This window comes from Xiphophorus couchianus, chromosome 22 (genome assembly GCF_001444195.1).
Source record: "Xiphophorus couchianus chromosome 22, X_couchianus-1.0, whole genome shotgun sequence".
NCBI classification, from domain to species: Eukaryota; Metazoa; Chordata; class Actinopteri; order Cyprinodontiformes; family Poeciliidae; genus Xiphophorus; species Xiphophorus couchianus.
Window position 1 is genome coordinate 22750055 of NC_040249.1, and position 20413 is coordinate 22770467.

Consider the following 20413-nt stretch of genomic DNA (forward strand, 5'->3'; position numbering starts at 1 on the left):
GCACTAGAAAATAGACAAAAATTATTGTTAAGTTATTGTTTTTGCAGTGAGGTCATCACTTTTAAATCACATTATTACCCCAAGTCAAACCTACTGTTAGAGTCGAAGTTTACAGTGAAGAAAAAAGTTTTTTCATTCAAATTGTTTGGAAATCTTCTCCATCATGGCAGCAGATTACCAACAGGGGGCGCCAGTGAAATAGAAACAGAAGCATGTTGTGTTGTTGCTGAAAATGATGGATGTGTGTGAAAGCATGACTTTATTACACTGGAAGTGATCAATTATGCAAGCCTAATGGTTTTTGTTGCTTTTTTTCTTCGTCTCTTTAGACAAATAATAATAATATTTTATTATTATTTCAGTTTGTCCTTCATGTTTGCAGAGGTCGTTCACCTGTGACCAGTGTGACAGTTTAAGCCTCACCGCAGGGTTGCGATGCACATCAGTTCTGCAGAACCCGTAGCTGTTTATGTCACAGAGACTCGCTCTCTGTTCGAAAGGAGATCCATCAATCACGCCGCCCGTGAGCCAAGATGTCAGTGCCCTCATCTGAAGACGTCTTGTAGGAACTTGTGATTCGTTAAACAGTTCCCGCTGAGTTTATTTGGACCACATCGCCGTAGCTCAAGGACATTACCACCTCTCTTTTTTTTTTTATCTCTTCCAAAAAAATAGCATTTCTGACACTGGATAGTTGTTGATTTAAGCAGATGTTAGGCAGAGTTTTGTTTGTGCGCGGGGCAAGCCTGTTCAGAAAAGTTAAGATGGAGAAAAAAGGTGCTCATTGTCTGCTTTGTGATTAAAAGCTTTAGTCGAGCTTCCACATGACGTCATTCAGGCTTTGCTCCACACCTGTCAGTTCGCGAGACGTTCACGTTCGTATCGTCGGATTAATTGGAGGCGCTCAGCCAGACAAACACATTTATTCACCTTGGTTTTTCCAGGGGCCTCTGTTTACGTTGTGAACAGAGGAATAAAATTTTTGAAGAGTCTGATCACCCACGACTGGGTTTTTAATCGATTACTCGACATTCAATTAGGGCTGAACAATATGGCTTTTCATACCAGAGCCAATTTCCAAATGTAATTGATTTTTTAAATTTTAGTTTTTTGCAAAAGACTTGTAAAAGTGGCTTTTATTCCAGTCATCTCTCTCATCAGTTGTAGGACAAAGTATTAGGGTAAGTCTAAAAGAATTAGACTATATCCATATAATTACGAGAAAAAAGTTGTGTAGATGAGAAAAGAGCTTCCGTAAAGTTATCAAAATATGTCGTGACCAGCTCAGTCTTTGTGGGTCTTTCTTCGAAACAGACTCAGTTTCAAAGATCATTTAAAAGTCTTGCTACTGATAGTAATAATTTGATGATGTATTAAAAGATTAAAGGGGACCTTTTATGCAAAATTCACCTTTTGCATAATTTTTATGCCTCAACTGTTTTTAAAAGCAGCCCCAGTGCTTAAAAAACATCCAGACAGTTTCTGGCAATAAATGAATGTCTTTTGGTGTCTGGAAAATAAGCCGTTTCAAAAACCTCCTGTTTATTGAGTCACACTGTGCCGTTACCTAGCAACCCCAATGAAGCCCACCCTGTTACCTAGTAACCCAAGCTGAGCTGGATGCATGTATGCACTGTACAATGGCTCCTGGAAAGGACAAGTGTTTTGTTGTTGACTTTCCTTCCAGAAACAACTCGCTGCATTAGTGTTGGTTGTGCAGGAGGCTCCACTTCAAACTTTCTATCTAAGAAACTTTTTTTTTTATAAAAACAGTTGAGCCGAAAATAATTTGAAAATTAGATGCCTTTTGTTTAATACAGCAAACGTGCAAAATCCATTAAACGTTTTGGATCTACAGTGAATATAATCACTTTCCAACAACAAGAAAAAGAAATATATGTATTAATATCGGGCGACTTTATCTGCTTCATTTTACTTTGTTGTTTTTTTTCTTGGCCTGTGAATACTTGACTCTACACGTGACAAAAAGTTTAACAGACTCTCATTCTGCCGGTGGACGTCAAGAGTAACTGCCATTTTCAGTATATCTATCATGGAACGTTATTGCCAAAGGTATTTTTTTCATATGGGATTGTGTAAACTGAGTTTCCACTCCCGTTTTTTCCCCCCTCGGCTATTTCTGGAACCAAGTTTCACCACAACCACGCAGAGATGCTATTTATAGCCGTATAGTAGAGACGAAACCGGCAGCAATAAAACAAACACTGCTTCCTTTATTACCGCCTTGTAATGTCACCTCCTGGTTGTGACAAACAGGTGACAGCTTTCTTTATTCAGCTGCTGAGGTGAACAAAACTTTCTGTTTCATAAAACATTTCATCAACTCGTTTGTACTCGTATTAAACGAGTGGCCTGAACTTTTGGATAGAAAATGCTTGATAAATTAATCTTTTCAAGTTGAATCAATGTGAAAAGTTACGTATTAGATTGGCCAAGTTGTCCCACAATGCATTGTTCCACAACTAATTAAACCACTTTTTTCATTTTGTCACAGAAATGTGTTTTAAGATGTTTAAGGTAGACTCCAGAGCTTCATCAGATTTTTTGTCATGTATCTAAATTGTCGAGTCAAAATTATTTACAGGCTAAAAAGAAAAAAAAACTAAGATCAAGCAAATAGTTTATTTTTATTGAAAAAGGATTTTATTCATCGTAGATCCAAAACATTAACATGATTTTAAATGTTTTGTGTATTTAAAAATGCATCTAATTGAATAAATTTATACATTTGTTAAAACAGTTTTAAAAAGTTTCTTAGATGTTAAGTTTTTAAGAGACTTAATCGTGAGAGAAAGGTCAGTAGGCCAGTTTTGCTAGTTTGACTTTGACAAACTTAACATGTAGATGTGCTGTGGAATTTGGTGTTTCGGTTAATTTATAAAAGGCGACCCACACACCGACTCTCTGTCTGTGGGTCGCATCACAGAACAGATGTTTAATTAGCTAATCAACCACCGCTGTGTTAGATTAGCTAATAGCAACGATGAACATCAAGCCTAAAAACATAAAACTGTAACGGACTGAATGTTCTGTTCTTGTGTTGGAAAGATTTGCACTTTTTTCGGTGTTGAATCCTGACACACTAGTGGAGCTGTTATCAGCCTGTTGCTATGGCAACGAGTCTGCGTAGCGTAGTTGACACAGAGAGAGAGAGAAAAAAGAAAAAGTTTTGTGTTGCTTTTTTTAACTGATTTTCTGCGTTATTTCTCCCTTTGCTGTGGCGAACTGCACTAAATTAATAACAGGTACATCTAAAGGCGTTATTTTGTTAACAGAGTTGTTCCACCACAGCAGCGCGGCTACGGATGGATGAAAGAATCGTCTTTTACAAGCATGAAATTCCCGGATGTAAACAATAACATGCAACGTGTCAAGTTTAAAAAATTATGCTTATGGTGTTTAATTACAACATAGTCAAATTTATTAAGTTATCCTCACAAGTTAATAGTACTCAGTTACTTAAGCTAAAACATTTTGAGGCAACAGGTTTGAATATATTTTTTAAGTAAAGACAACTACTTTTACAGTCGTTAGGTTTTATGTAATTTCATGTCATTAAACATGAAATTATCAATTTAGTCAAGTTGTGTAAACTTAAGAAGTATGGTTTGCACATGCTAACATTTTTTCTAGGCACCAAGTTTGCGTAAGCTTTTTAAGTAAATTCCACTCATTACGTTTTACAGTGTAGGGGTAAACCCTACATTAGAATCCCTGTTAAGCTTTAAGGAAGGGATGGGGGCTAAATAACTGGACTCTCTCCAGTCAGTCAGGCATTGTTTAAAGGCAGCTTTTCATTGATCCTGTCAACAGACGATGAATAAGTTGGACGGCATGTTCCCAGGCCCAGAGATGTTGGGATGGTAACTCTTGTTTGTTTGGAACAGGGTAACCACAGAGACTGGCACCGCTAAGCTCTTTTGAGACGTCCTTTCTTTGCCCCTTGGGGTCTTCAAACCTAGTGGCTGATTCCCAGCACTGGTAGAAAATTAAAGTGCAGCTCTTCTAATCCTTGACTTTTTACAAAAGGTGGAGTGTTGCAAGGTGGCATTCAGTCGCGGCATTTTGAATGTCTGCTTGCATCTGAATACGGAGCAACAAAACGGGATGAAGAAAAAGAGTTTTAGTTCAGAACTGAAAACCTGAAAAGGACTTGACAATAAATGAGTAACAATATATATCAGGATAGACACGTGTTCAATATCAACAAATAATAAAGTCTGAACCGTAAATGATCAGTGCATTCTCAATAGGGAAACTCGTGCTTGGGGACAAACAAAAAGAAAATATGTGGACACTGTTGACCAATGAGCGAGAGAAAGATACATGAACAAAATGGCCGCTGTCGGAATCGACCCGTATGAGGCAGAGAAGGAAAATATGTCAGACGATGTGGACAAGCTGCCTCCGATCTCATACTATGATATAATTAACTAGTTATTGAACAGAGAGGGTACAAAATGGAGGAGCTTCACGGCCTGAAATCCATGAACGAATACAATCAATGTTTAAACGGATTTGTAAAGGAAGTACAAACTCTTCATGTGAATAACAAGTTTCTGGTGACTGGAAGAGTAAGTACCTGTAAAACACGTAGGCTACATGCCCTTCTTAGCTAGCAGATAAGAGCTACATTAGCTAGGCTAATTTAGCTTGTTCAGCAGTAAGTAATACAGTAAATATCACTGATATTTATCTTAGTATTACACAGAGGTGGGTATAGTACTCAAACATTGTAATTGAGTAATACTGTTAATAAGTTAGGAACAAAGCAAGAGCTAGTTCTAAGCTTGTGGCTTATTTATACCTTTCTATAAAGTTATTTTAAGTTAGTTTGTCTTATTTCTAGTGTGCAAAGATATTTGCACTCGAAACTAGACCAAAATTTCTTGGTAAGATTTTGTGTTTTTGCAGTGTGAGGCAACATCATTTCTGATTTTTTTTTAACTGTTGTGAGCAAATTATCTGTAGATATTTGACTACGCAGAGGAAAACATTGTTGTAGATGGTGATGATACGCCTGATCAGCGATAAAATTCCTATTTAGCAATATTTTGACATCTTCTTTCAGAGGCTGTCACTTCCAAGGTCTCTGCACAGAAAATAACGGCTTCAAAACGAGTTAACGCACATTACATAAACACGGTGATACAAAAACATCCTTAGTGTCTTTTTTCTTTCAACATACGAGGTTCATGAGCCGTGCAGTGGCGTGACAGGAATGCACTGATCGCTCAGTCCTGTGCTGCGTGTCTCTCCAGCTCCACTAAGTAAATAATTGGAGGGCGGAAAAGCCGACTGCTGAATGAAGAAACGGTACAAAACATGAATGAATCGGGGAATGAATGAGCGAACGACGCAGCTCGGAATAAGATCAGCCACATTTGTTGCAGCTCCTTGTGATTTTGTGCGACTAGACTAAAAAGAAAAAAGCGACCACAAGAATGAGGGTAAACACGAAAACACGCCCATTTAGATGTCTTTTAAGCTGAGGTGTGTTGGCCAACGAATAATTTGAGTTTTGGGTTTTAGGGTTTATTTGGGGACTTAGTATAAAGAGGAAGGCTGTTAAAAGGATTTAGCGCTTTATCCTAAAATTATAAAATGAAAACAGACAGAGATTAAGGTTCCTGATGGCGTTAAGTCTGGATGCTCTTCCACTCTTCTGCAGAAATGCTGCGTGTGACGGAGGGTAGGCCAGTAATTAGCTGCTGTTTCATCTGCTGAGTCTGAAAATTAATGTGTGGCCTTTTACAAATATCTAACTTTGAATTAAATGACACAATTTCAGGTTCCCGACACTTCCCACAGCATTTCAATCGGACTAAGGTCTAAACTTTGACTGGGCCATTTCAAGACATTGAGTAAATTTTTTTCAGCCATGCTGTTGTAGTCTTGTTTCTGTATCTGGGATCATTGTCCTGTTGATGATCCAGTTTGGGTCACATTTTCTTTTAAAATGCTGTTGAGTACAGAGGAGTTCGTGGTGCTGTGGCTGCACAACGAGCCCAAATCATCACCCAGCCACCGCCGTGCTTAACAGGAGGAATGAGGTGTTAGTACTGATAAGTTGTGATTAATTTCAAACCAACACCAGGCTTTCTCCTCACAACCCTTTCAATTGTACCAAAGTAAAACTTAATTGTTTAACACAGTTTCCCAACCCTGGTCCTCAAGGCCCACTGTCCTAGATGTTTGAGGTTTCCCTGCTTTAATGTGCCTGATTCAACTGATTGCAATTCAACAAACGCCTGTTAATCAGTCATCAATTGAAATCAGCTGGACTGAAGCAAGGAAATACCTAAAACATACAGGGCAGTGAGCCTTGAGGACCAGGATTAGGAAACACTGGTTCAACATTCCAACTAAAACTCAGAGTCGGGGATGAAGCTCTGATCTTTGGAGGAATTTATTGGGACGTTGACTCATGTAAAGATTGGCTGCTGTCCTCTAGTGACTTTCACACATTATTCTTTGTACACAAAGATATACAGTATGTGCTCATATCAGTCTCACTCAACACAAACCTCGACAAGCACATCTACAAATCTTTGCAGTTCTAGTTGAGCCTGGTGAGCTGAGCAAGTTGGTGCCTTGCCTCTGAAAAGTCAGCCTTCACAGCGGAATCATATAGACAGCAGTACAGGTGATCTTTCACCTGCTAAACAGACCATTTTGAGTAAAAGGTGACACATTCGATCTGCGCCATATTCAGTGTCTCACCTATAAACCTAGCTTAACCTGTCTTTGCTACCAATAGCTGCGTTTCCATCGAATCAATTGCTCTTCTGTAAAATGGCCGACTACAATTTCCCCAAAACAAAGCATATGTAGCGGCTCCCAAGTATAACAGTCCAGCACTCCAATGGCTGAATAAAACGCCACTGTCTCCTCGATGGCTGAATTATGCACATATGTTATATAACTGCTATGATTTTTAATGACTTATCACATGATAAAGTTTGATTTTCATTTAATTTCTCATTTAATGGAAACACCGCAATGGTAAAATTGTGCTTTTTCCCACATTAGCAGAATATCAACAAAGATTTATTCACATTTGTAACAGAAATGCAGCTACTGATGGATGATATAAATGGCATTACAGGTGATTCCTCTCCTTATAAATAAACAATTATAAGATAAAAGTGACACGTGATCTGTGCCAAGTTCACTGTGTCATCTGTAAACCTAGCTTAACCTTTCTTTACTTTCACTGTTACTGATGTATTTTGAAAAAGTTTTTTTTTAAATAAACAAACAAGCGACTAACCTGGCGGGGGGTGTCAACTAAGGTCTGGCAGCCCGCCAGGCGTACGATACACTGGGGGAAACCCTGAATGTTAGTTACTTTAGAACCTGCTGAACCAGATTATTTTATTCTGCTCTGATTTGTAAATCCTCCAATTTAAACTGGATGGACTTTCTATTTTATCATGACATTATTTAGACGCTGAACTCTGAGGTGATTCCGGACGTATTTCCTGCTTGGCATTGTGCTAACACACCTCAGAGCTCCACAACGGCAAACTGCCAAAGCGCCTTCGTTTATGAGGCTTTTCTCATCAGTTAATAAAAGGTTTTAATCAGGAACATTTGGCTGCTACTTTCCATCTTTAATCCAATAGAAGCATTTCCATTGTGGCTCTGTTGTTGTTTAATAAACGAACATGATTTCTTGATCCCAGAACACAGGCATGTCCTGATTTGTATTGAATAAAACCTCTGCAGTGCATCACAGTCGGAGTGTGTGTTGTTGGGTGGAGTTAGCATGCGGCGTTTGGCATGAAACACCTGTCGGACCTACGTTGTTCCTGTCTGCGACCCGCTCTGACACATCCCCTCTAAACAGTGCCTCACGGCCCCAAATATTCTCTAACCACCATTGACGCACATGCAGCTGCTGCCAACACTTAATAGACGCTTTTCATGGTGTCTGCATCTTTGATTCTTACCTTTAACTTTATTACACCTATATTTCTACCTCTGGCTTTCAAGTGTTAGCTTTGGGTGTTGGTGCAAGCTTGCGCCTCCGATTGAAAAGGCTCCATAAAACGTGTAATGCGAGCGTTGCGTGCCGTACCCTGCTGAACAAGTTCCCCCATGTTCCTGTAAACTCGACAGACGTCAGACGTCAACCACTAAAAATTATAAACAATTAAGTTCCCCCCACTTATGTAAACATACCAGGTGCCATTTTTGTGTGCAAACAAGACATGAAGATTGATCTGGTATAATCACCACCTGGTAGCATGTGGTTTATTAAAAATGTTCGTTATGACAAGATTGTTCTGAATGTTGATTAGTGAGAAGAAAAAGCTCACAAGGAGATTATTGTTTCTCCATCGAGAGCAAGAAGGTGAAAACTTTCAGCCTGTTTGATGGTTTGCCAAATTTAGCATCCTGCCAGTAAAAGCTGTTTGAATTAAATCAGAGTTTCTCAAACGTTTTCACTCACGGATCACATAATGTTAAATTGCCCCACAATAACAGGACATCTTAATATACACAACCTAAAATGTAATTAGTCTCTTAACTCATTAATTGTTGCTTTCTTTGTTTGGTAAATGTGAATGGCCACAACAAAACCATTGAGTTATTTACAGATTCTTAATGTGTGGATTAACCTTTCCAATTACATATCTAAATTTTCATGTGTTTGATAAGTTGTTCTTTACTACCAAGTTTTGTGTGTGTACTCAAAACATCTTAGGGCCATTTGTAACTTAGAAGCACAATAAAAATAAAAAAAACAGACTTGAGTTGCTTTGCCAGAAAAAAAATCCTCTTCTGCACCATTAAATACAAAATGTATCCACCCATTTCTATCATTTGTATTTATCTGTTGTATTTAATTAATTTAAGTTAATTATTTTTAAATAATTAAAAATACTAGCCGTTAACGTTGAGCAGAGAATTATAAGAAAGCAAAGTCGCAAAAAACAAAGAACAGTTCTCACCAACTTGAGTCCTACCTGTTAAAAAAATTGAACCGTTCGTGAACCACATGAATGACTCGGCTTCCTCCGATCATATAAATAATCCTGGAGTTTTTTCTTTCCACCTGTATCTTCACCCTTTCTTTTGAGTGACCAGGTTTTAATCCACTTATTCATTATTATTTTTAAACACGATACTTTGGTAAGCTAACTGTAGCGTCGCACTTTTAGCTGACGTCACGGCAAATAAACGGTCGTTTACATGCAGTACCTTTCTGACCACAATGTTGTTACTTTTCAGCCTAGGCTAAAACACCCACATAATTTTCATAATAGTTTTATAAAGTGTATAATTTTGGGACATTTAAAGCTTAAAGCACATTTATCATCTACATTAGCTACAAATTGCAGCTTTGAGTCGATAAAACCTGTTATTTCATTGATTGATTGTGATTACAGGTACATGACTGCGCTGACAGACTCCGAGGATGAAGAGCAAAGCGATGAAGAGCAAACTCAAGGCAAGCTATCCGTCCTCCTCGACAGAATCGACCGCTTGCGTCAGGGCGGCGAGTCGGACAAAAGGGAAAGTCTGAGCGTCCTTCTGGAGCAGAGAGACGAGGTGAGTTTACTTTCTCTGCCAGTGAGGCAGAAAACATGGCGGCGTCTCATAATGTGGTTCACTTCTGCAGTTTGGGCAGAACTCAGAGTTTCTGTGGCGGCTGACCCGAGCGTACTGCGACGTTCACGACATTACCGTCACTCTGGAGGAGAAAAAGACTCATGCAGAAAACGGTAACCTACAAACATCGCTGCAGTATTTTACTAAAAGACTCACTTTGAACGTTTAACATTTTTTAACAGTTATTATATCAGCAGTTCAGCAGATTATCTGAAGGTTTTATAAAGATTTATTTGGATTTTAGCACAATTTCCAATCCAGTCCTAACCAAACTGAACAGATTCTTGATTCTGAACAGATTATTTACTTTAATTCTTTACACTGAACAGATTCTTTTGTCGGAATAGATTCCTGAGTCTGAACAGATTCTTTAGTCCGAATAGATTCCCTAGTCTGAACAGATTCTTTAGTCCGAATAGATTCCGCAGTGAACAGATTCTTTAGTCTGAATAGATTCCCTAGTCTGAACAGATTCTTTAGTCCGAATAGATTCCTGAGTCTGAACAGATTCTTTACTGTAAATTGAATCTTTACTCTGAACATTATTTGTTTGATTCTAAAAAGATTCCTGTCTTTGAATAACTATTGGTTCTGAACAGATTCCTTTTTGACCAGATTCTTTACTCTGTGATCCTTCTGGTCATTTAACTTCTATTTTCCACGGCTGAGCTGAAAAGTCTGGAACTATTCTTTTTCAGTTCAAGAAACGTGTGGAAAATATTTAAATTAACTTTGGCACAAAAAAAATCCAGAATTTCTTCCATTTTCTCAAAAGGAAAAATGTAACAAATCCTGCACGTTATATCTTTGATTTGCCTCATCACAACTTTTATAATTTTAACATTTTAATTTTTGACTGAATTGATACTCATTTATCTTTTTTATGGTATTTTTTGAGGCTAGAAACTTAAAACTGAGATTGATGTTTCTCTAAATCTGGTTAAAATGCTGAACAAAGTATTAAAACTACCATTAAATGTGTGTGAAATTAGGAATTTTAAAATATGTATTGATTACACTTAGGCTTCACTTCACTTTTCCACATTTTGTTCTGCATCATCAACAAACACCAGGGTATTTTATGGGTTTATATCTAATTTATGGCATAATTATATATGTCGAAGGAAAACGATGCATAGTTTTTTATTTTCCACTATGCAAATGATTGAATCTGAGTTTTTTCCAGAGTCCATGACGAAACCAAACATTTTCCAGTGACGTTCCTGAACCTTTTCCTACAGACAGCAGCGTTTGTTTTTCTTTTCCCCTTAATGAACAGAGGCTATTTTTACGAGTTTTCTCTGGTCCAAACAGGACGGGCCTGTTCCTCTGAACTTTAATCCTTCCTCATCACCGCGCCGCTCATCACAGTCAGCAGACACCTGTGACTATTTTAGGAACATTTTGACATAATTAGAGCTGATATGACATTTTCCATGGAGCAGTGACAGATTTAAAACTCCTCCTGGATGTCGTTTCATCATCTAACTTTTGTTTTCATCGCTTTTATCTAAAGCCAAATTTTTTGATTCATGGATGTCTTTTGGTCAACAAAGCATTTTATTTCACCAAATATTCTTTTTTCTATCAAAAAGAGAAATGTATAAGAAAAAATAATAATTTATGCATTTAGGCATATTTATAAACATTTTTAATGACAAATCCACATTGTAACCTTTAAAAATAAATGTTGAATTTGAGTTTAAATGGAAGTTAGTATCTTCTTACTTTTTTGTTTTAGGTAAAGCGATTGGTGAAGAGGCCATTAAAGTGAATCCCAAATGTGCTGAAAGTCATCAGTGGTAAGTTTTTACATTTTCTCCCTTTTTTCATCTTTTTATTCTGGTAAATGCTTGTTCATGTCATATTAAAATATAATTGAGTTTATTAGCTTACTTCATTAAAAATAGGAAGCTCATGTACGGAGGTGGCTAGAAAACACCAAAATTTACTCAAGAGTTAAAAAGTATTTGGTACTCAAGTACTGAGTAACTGATCAAATAATCATTTAATATTTACAAATTACATCATCAGATAAAGTGAAGTGGAAAGTTTGGACAAAAATGACAATAATTTATATTAGTCACAAAAAAATAAAATCAGGCAAAAGAAATTTTTTCCGAATCAACTTCTTTCAATAAAAACATGTTTGTTTTTAATTCAGTGGATAGAAAATCCAGAAAATTTACTCAAGTAAGAGCAGAAATACTTCCTAATAAAATTATTCAGGTAAACATAAAAACTAAAGAGTAGTGAAAACATTTTTTTTTTTTCAAAAAAGTTACTCAAGTGAATGTAATTGAGTAAATATTACCCAACTCTGCTCATGTTTATTTAATGACGTATTGATTGTTTATTTCTGTTTTTGGTTATTTTGGTTTAATTCTAATAAAAATCCAAACGTTAGCTTGTCAGAGGGTAAAAATATTAAAATATATTTTCAAGACAACAAATGTCAGACATTTCAATGGAAAAAGTAATCATAGTTTCTTAATGTTTAGTTTTATCAGTACTTTCTGCCACATCCGGCCGTTTTCAGGACCTTTGTGATGTTGATATGGCCCAAATGAGAACGAGTTTGACATCCATGATTTATGGGGATCAGTAAAGAACTGCAGTCAAAACACAATAAGTCTCAGTTATCCGTTATGCTTTCCCTCCTCTTTCTCAACCACATGTCTTCCTTCCACTTAACTTTCCTTTTTTTTGTATTTGTTGAGATTCCATCTGTTCCTGTTCTGTCAATCTTGATTCTGTTGATTCTTTTAGAGTCAAACCCAGGCAGAAGATGTTCCTCTGAGTTCGTGAAGCAGAAACTTTAAATACATGACAAAGATGGTGCATTTTACAAAACACAACAAAACAAGAGATTACCCAGTAAACATGGATGGGTCCCAAGTTAAATGCTGGGTGACCTTCTAGCTTTTCTTTCAACCAACTAGTGAAGAAATAAGTAAATAAAGAAACATGAACTCTCAGTGCAGGCGATCCAGTCAAGCATATTTATGAGATAATGTCAACCAACTTCCCAAACATCAATCTGATAGAATCACATCCAGTTTCAGGAATGTAAACAGAGCCAGGGTTAACCCCGCTGACATATATTGACAGTTATACTGGAAGAACTGGTGTGATTAATGTCTGATATTACAGTTGTAGTTCTTCATTCACTGTTTACACCTGCACAGGTGAACTGCTTTGGGATATGAGGGAGAAAATTTAATTTTTATCCAGAAACATCCATAAATCTGCAGAAGTTGCATGTTAGTCAGTTTAACAGTGACTAAATATTTAGCTATGTGCTTGTTGCAAAAAAAAAAAAGAAAAGAGTCTTCTCTCCTGTTAATTAGGTCTGGGAGGTAAAAATCCTGTTTGCAGGCCCTTTGTGTTTCACATCTAAAAAATCTGCTCATGTCAAAACTTGACTGCTGATTAGATGAAGAATCTGCCTGAAATGTGTCCCGTTACATAAACTGAATAAAAAGACTTAAATGGCTTTTACTCGCTGTCTGAAGTTAAATCAGACCAAACTTGTTTTAGTATCTGAGACATTGTTTTACAATTTAAGCGTTTTTGTTATGGATGGATGGATGGATGGATGGATGGATGGATTTTTTTCCTTTTTTTGTAATTTACTATATGTGTATTTCCTGTATTTTTATTATTTTTTATTTATATATAATTTTATTTTGTACTTTTTTCCATGGAGGTCCCCTCTGTTTCCCTCTTATCTCTCTCCTGAACTTTATTTTAAGTCAATAATTTATTAATATTGATGATAAAGAACTAGTTATACTGGCAGATTATTTTACTTATTACATGGGAAAATGTTTTCTATGTGTAAAATAATCTGCCAGTGTCACTTCTGACTTCAAACAAGCCTCTATATATCTTGCAGAAAAATAATTGAAAGTTAGTTTTGTCTTATTTCAAGAACACATTAAAATATCTGAAGAAGACACGGATCAATTTCCTTCTTCACAAAATATAAAGAAAAATGGAGTAGAGTCAGATTTTAGAGTTTGTAAGATTTCTCCCACCAGCGCTAAACTCTCGCTCGATTTGGTTTTATTTACCCAGAATGCCCTGCGCTGTAGTTCACTTCCTGTTTTCTCCAGTCCGCTTGGCGTTCACATATGCACTCAAACTGCACCACAGTTCACTTCATCTGAATAGATTCAGAGGCTTGTAGGCCGACCAGATTTAGCATTTTTTGGGGTTGTATTGCGTTTTCACACCTCCAGAAAAACAAACTGAACTTTCTAGACAAATGAACTGGACTTCGATTAAGGTGGACTCAACTGGAATGTGGCATTTCCTTGTTGACGCAGGCCTGAAAGGGTTAAAAACGTTCCCTCTCTAGAAAAAACATTCTAAAGCGGCGCCTTAAGTCAAAGAGAAAATTGCGTGTTGAGTGTTGCTGCTACTAAATGCTGTTCCTCAAGCCTTAAAGGCATCAGTGTACTTTGTATTTCCAACGAATGCTTTGTTACAGAAGTTCCTCCTTTGTACTATTACTGCTTATAATAATAGCATGATTTGCTTGTTTACATAACATGAATTCTTCCTCATTCTGAGTGTCAGAAATTCTTGAAACATATTTTCCTTTGCGGCTGAGTTCATGCAAGTTCGTTTGGTTTTTGCAGACGTTTCTTCGTCTGTAAGACTGAAGCCTTGTTCTCTCAGTAGACTAGTTAACAACTGGCCTCGGCTCGCGATGTCAACCGAAACACAAAGCCTCGTTTGTTTAGCTAATAAAGAGAAACGGCTTAATGGGTAATCTAATTTTTGCTAATGGGATTAGCGAGATCCTGAAATGAAGCAGTAAAAGAGTCCGACTTGAATGAGCGGGTCAAATTAGGTAGAGCTGCTCTGAGAGCGGAGGAGGGTGGGACTGGTGGAGCGCTGCCAGGTGTTGAAAGGAAGTTTATGTTGCAGGTAACTGTTTACTTAGAGCACAGATGCCGTGAGAAAACTTGTCACCGTTTTTTTCTTTTTCTGTGAATGCTGTTCATCTTGTCACACTTTGGCAGCTGCTGTTTAGATGCAGCGCAACTCACTTCCTGCTCCCCACTGAAACTACTTACCAAGCTGGTTTTTTACCCTCTTTGCCCAAAAGCACAATCAGGCATTAAAGGTCACCTAATATGCTCCCTTGAACAGTAGGACTGTGGTTTATACCAAGGGTGGGTCCAGGAGGGCCGGCATCCTGCATGTTTTAGTTCTCTCCCTGGTGGTATAACAACCTTTTCAGCATGTCAGCATGTCAATGTTCTTCTTAGGCCTCTAATGAGCCATCATTTGATCCAGGTGTGTTAAACCAGGGAGAGAACTAAACATGCAGGATGCCGGCCCTCGAGGACCCACTTTAGGGACCCCTGGTCTATACAAAACATGTTCATCACATTTATTGAACAAAATCATTCTTGGATAATCAGATTTTAATATATAGTTTGAGCAGCCATTGTACAGCTGTAAAACCGAATGTGCTAGAGCTTAGCTTGGGATGCTACACTACAAAAACTCAAAATCTTACCTATATTTTTGGTCTAGTTTCTAGTGTAAATATCTCAATACACTTGAAATAACTTTTTAGCAAAATATAGGAGCTTGTTTTTGGTTACTTAGTCCTTAATATTGATGAAAACTTACTAGTTCCACTGGCAGATTATTACTACATAGTACTTTTTTAAAATCAATATTAAGGAATTATTGACTCCTATATCTTGTTGAAAAGATACTTGCAAGTTAGTTTTGTTTAATAACAAGTGGACTAAGATATTTTACTAGAAACTGAACCAAAAATACTGGGTAAAATTTTCTTTATGCAGTGTAGATAACTGGCCAGGCTTTGCTGGGGTTGCTAGGTTACAAGCAGAACTCTGCTGGGGTTGCTAGGTAACGGCCAGTGCCTGCTGATTTATGATGTTACATTCCAAAGGTTTTTGACACTGCTCCTTTTCCAGACACCAAAAAAATTATTAATTTATTTCCAAAAGCAGCTGGTTGTTTTTTTTATGTTTTTTTTTAAGTGCTCGGGTTGTTTTTAGAAGCAGTAGAAACCCAAATGGAAATACAAAACCGGGCCAAACAAGAATTTTTGCACAATCCATGCCCTTTAAACATTTTAACATGCAGTTAAAATGAAACACCTCTAGATGATTTTGAGGATGTTAACCTGTTCTTTAAAGTCAGTCACATAAAAATGACGTTTAGATGTTAATGAATGCACACAGAGACGGAGTGAGTGACAGCTTAATAGGCTGGGTGAGGAAGGCTAGCTGAACAAACCTGCTTTGATGATCCGAGAGTAGCAGCAGCTATGAAAGGTGCTGCTGTTCTGGCTCTGCACCGCTCCGGTGTCTCATCTTGCCGATGAAGCTCAGATGTTCTTTAAAAAAAAAACAGAGAGACTGGTGAGCTCTTTTGTTGGTGCTTTAATGGAAAAAACGGGTTTGGCATGATTAGTGGGTCATCTCAGGTTTTGCTCTTTATGGTCTACACTCGCTTTTATTCACTCTGCAAAAACACAAAATACTACCAAGTATTTTTGATCTATTTTGTACTGAAGACAAAAGTAACCTACAAGTAACTTTTTGGCAAAATATTGAACCAATCATTCCTTAATTTTCATGAAAACGTTCTAATTCCACTGGCAGATTATTTCACTTATAGCATTGGAAATGATCTGCCAGTGGAACTAGAACATTTTAACAATATTAAGAAATTATTTACTTAAAACAAGCTCTTTAATCTAACTTGAAAGTTAGTTTTGTCTTATTTCAATTATATTAAAGTATTTGCATTGGAAACTAAACCAAAAATAGTAAGACTTTGTGATTTTTTAGTGCACTAGAAACATTTTAGTGGAAGCTTTCCTCATATTTATAGCCAAACTTTGCAAAATACCTGTTTCTTGTTTGCACAATTGTAGCAAACTAATAATGTACGCAATAAAATGCTTATTTTGTTTCATTTCACAGTTTTTCACTCATTTTGGTGCAAAAACTTGTAGACTTCACTCCCAGCGGTCCTCTGAGACGGTAGAGAAAACAGTATCACTTTGTTTTTGTCCTGAGCTAATTGTGTCAGCAAACTGTACACATTGCACACTGTCTTGAAACATTTGGCAGTTCCTCGCCCTGTTTCTGTACAGGTTTTAGCCTGGAGTCCCATCTGGCAACTCTCTGCGTTTGGCTGTTCGTGTTTGGATCTGAAAGCTGAAATCTATCTGCTGTTTCCGCCAAGCACCTGTCTCTTTGGGCTCTTTGTTTTTGCCCAGTGGACTAGGGGATTTCTTAGAGATGTTATTGGAACATGTGCACCAACTTTACGCAATAAAGCGCTCTTTCGTCGCCTCATCTTCCCCTGTCATTTATTGCGACTTCTCTCCTCCCCTTTTGATACTTTCCTTTTCTTATTAGCCAGGATAGTGTTTCAGCTCTCACTTTAAAGGAGCGGGTTAGCTCCAGCAGTTGGGGCCCTGAGGCCAGACACACCTCTACATCCTATCTCTTCCTCTTCCCTGCTCCGTGCCTCTGAAATAAAGTAGCATTGCATAAGAGCAGTCCTTTTAACAATCAAGTATTCATGTTAAAAACGTGGCTCAGCTGCTTCTGCATGCACTGTAAAACATTTGAAGGTGGTTTAACTTGAAAATGAAAGTCCACCTGCTGCCTTGAAAATGCAGTTTAAGTCAACAAGAAAATTGTTTTAACTCAGAAATTAGGACAGAACAGGACAAACAACCATGCACACTCACATCCAAGGAGAATTTAGAGAGACCAATTAACCTGACAGTCATGTTTTTGGACTGTGGGAGGAAGCCGGAGTACCCAGAGAAAACCCACCATGCACAGGGAGAACATGCAAACTCCATGCAGAAAGACCCCGGGCCGGGAATCGAACCCAGGACCTTCTTGCTGCAAGGCAACAGCTCTACCAACTGCGCAGTTCTCTAAAATATATTTTTTTAAGTTAATTAATCTTGAACTGTGAGTTTTAACTTAATGCTGCAATTTAAACCAAATAATTATTTCACAATATGCAGGGGGAAAAAACTGCTCCTACCTAAAGAGCCACGTTTCTCTGTTATTTTACTCAATATCAAGTTAAAATAACTTTATTTTACTTTAGAATGATTTAAACTCTTGTTTCAAATTTCATGAACAAAATTTCTGATCTGATAATGAAGTTTATTAAACGTCACAATGAATTCTGCTCAGACATTTAGTGAGAACAGGACATTAAAATGAACATTTGCCTTAATAACAACAGAGTCAGATCAATGTTTCATGTCAGGATACAAAACATGCCGCTAAGCATTCTGGGAAATAGTTCCCACTCTTTTCTTTTTCTTCTTTCAGTTTAAGTGCTAACTTAAAAACTCTTGGAGGTTTGACATAATTAATAAAAAAATGAACACAACTTACTACTGTAAGTTTATCTTTCACAGGCTCACACATTTAGGTTCAAAGTCTAAAACTCGCTGAGTTTATTTGACTTAAAGTGTAGAAGATAATAGACACAGCTAAATGCGGCTCAAATGTTTTACAGTGCAGTTGCTCTTTGACCCTTAATGGCGAACGTTTTCGCAGCATGTCTAGTAGAGTCAACACGAGCCTGTGGTGGCCAGGATGTTTGCCAACGTCTCCTGCCATGGTTGTCTGTAGCAATCCCTGATCCCAGTGATGGTTACTATTCGTCTCTGGTATGTCGGTGCAGCTCGTCTCACGTCACGATGTCACAACAAGCTCCTCCTGACGCCTTTAACCACGTGGATTTTAGAAACTTTTCTACTGCTGAGCTCATTAACTGACTCTGAGTCTCTAATTTTCTAAATGGCGAATCACAATAAAAGTCATCTGCTGATGTTTTCATCCACCTTAAAGCTGCAGTATGTAACTTTTATTAAAAATTATATTTTTTACGTATTGGTTATCATTACTTCCTGACAGTATACAATAAGAGATGACCTGTGGAAGCACCTCTGCCTTCTCCCAGTGCTCCCAGTAAAAGCTGCAGAAATACACCACTCAGCCAGAAACAACCAATCAGAGACAGGGGGAGGGTCTTAGCGCTGTCAATCACTCTACGGCCTGCCATGAATGCTAATGGTGGCGGATAAATGGTTTTTCTGTAACAGTAAGTTGAATCTCCTCCATGAGCACATTAGCAGCAAGTACATTAGATTGATTGACGGCACTAAGCCCCGCCTCCTGGCTCTGATTGGTTGTTTTTTAGTGCATTTATTCAGACGGCAAAAGTATCTCAGGGATGAGGTGGAGGAGATTGATCTTTTCACAGATTATTTGCCTCATTTTGATACAACATGGTGACAGTTTTAACAAACGCTAAAAAAAACTCCAGCTATAAAGAGTAACTAAACTTCAAATCAACTGTTTTGCAGAAATTCGGTCTTGTTTGGTCTTTTAACATGCTACGTTTTGACATTTTTGTGAAAATTTGTTTAATTCTGCAATATTCAGCCTTAACACTTCTCTTTTACTATTGAGTAAAAATATGTTGAAGTAGTGCTACTCTTACTGGAGTACAATGTTTGGGTTCTCTGCCACCTCTCATCATAAGTAACTTTTCACCGAGAAATAGGAGTTTATTTTAAGTAAATAATTCCTTAATATTTATTTAAAAACACTAGTTCAATTGGCAGAATTTTCCTCTTATAACATGGGAAAAATATTTTGTTTCCAAGTTATCCAGTGGCAATAGAACTGGGTTGCTAGGCGACAGGCCGGGCATGGCTGGCGTTGCTAGGTAACGTCACAGGGCCAGTTGATAATCAAATAATCTGCCAAAGAACAAGAACTTGTTTTGTTGACTTAAGACAAGTGTTTATGTCTTGCTGAAAAGTTACCTGTAAATTATTTTTGTCCTTTTTCAAGTGTACCAAGATATTTTCTCTAGAAACTCAACCAATAGTACTTGGTATAATTTTATGTTTTTGCAGTGTTTTCTCTAGCTAAAGTTGAGAAGATCTGATGACCAAGTTGCTAAACTCTTTGAGGGACTTTCAGCTACTTGCATAAATAAAAAAACTTAATTAACACATGGAGGCGAAGGATAAGCCAACCGCTGTGGCTTTCAGCAGGTCTTTAATCAGAAGTGATGGATCTGTTCAAAGCCTTTGCATCCAGCTGCCTGTTTTCATTGGACCTGCTAGTGACAGATAGCATCTCTGCTGGAAACCCACGCAGCGCAGCGCCAGCCAGTGGCTGTGTGGGCTCGTCCCGCGCTGCCTTCGCTAAATAAACACAAAGCTCTTTAGTCACAGTAGCCCACAGTTCCTCATCTGGTGTTTGCCTTTCAGGGTAATTTGCGGCAGTATTTGTCTTATCAGTGTTGATTTTCCATTAATGATTGTTTCTCTGGTGTTTAATTCTTCCATGGTGGTTCCCCCCCACTTCACTTGAACATGTTGTTTTAAAATTTTTATCTGTCTTGAGCCATCTTGTTTTCTAGCAGAGCAGGAGAAGCTTTAATGTTTTACTGAAATAAAATGTAATTTAAGACGTTTAGGGGGAATTTGTAAGCAGCACAACATCTTCAGTGTTTGCAGCCTTTTGGCACATAGTATGAAAGATAGAGTATAATAAAAGTCGTTTTTAGGCAGTGAATTTTTATCCGTGGCATTCTGTTTTAATTTAAATTCAGCAGCAAAAAAATCACCTTAAGGAATTTGCCTATAAAAATTTACCTTCAAAAATAAGTTTAACACTTTATTTAGCATGAAATGCTGCTTACACAAAAACTG

At 37.5% G+C, this 20413-nt stretch overlaps 1 protein-coding gene across 1 annotated transcript in view; it reads left to right on the forward strand.

The window, feature by feature from the left end:
- Positions 1-20413, forward strand: part of rmdn2 (regulator of microtubule dynamics 2) — a 36734-nt gene that overhangs the window by 8277 nt on the left and 8044 nt on the right. The window contains exons 4-6 of the mRNA XM_028007927.1: positions 9420-9582; positions 9653-9755; positions 11384-11444. Coding sequence (XP_027863728.1) covers positions 9420-9582; positions 9653-9755; positions 11384-11444 — 327 coding nt within the window. The remainder of the gene's footprint in view (positions 1-9419; positions 9583-9652; positions 9756-11383; positions 11445-20413) is intronic.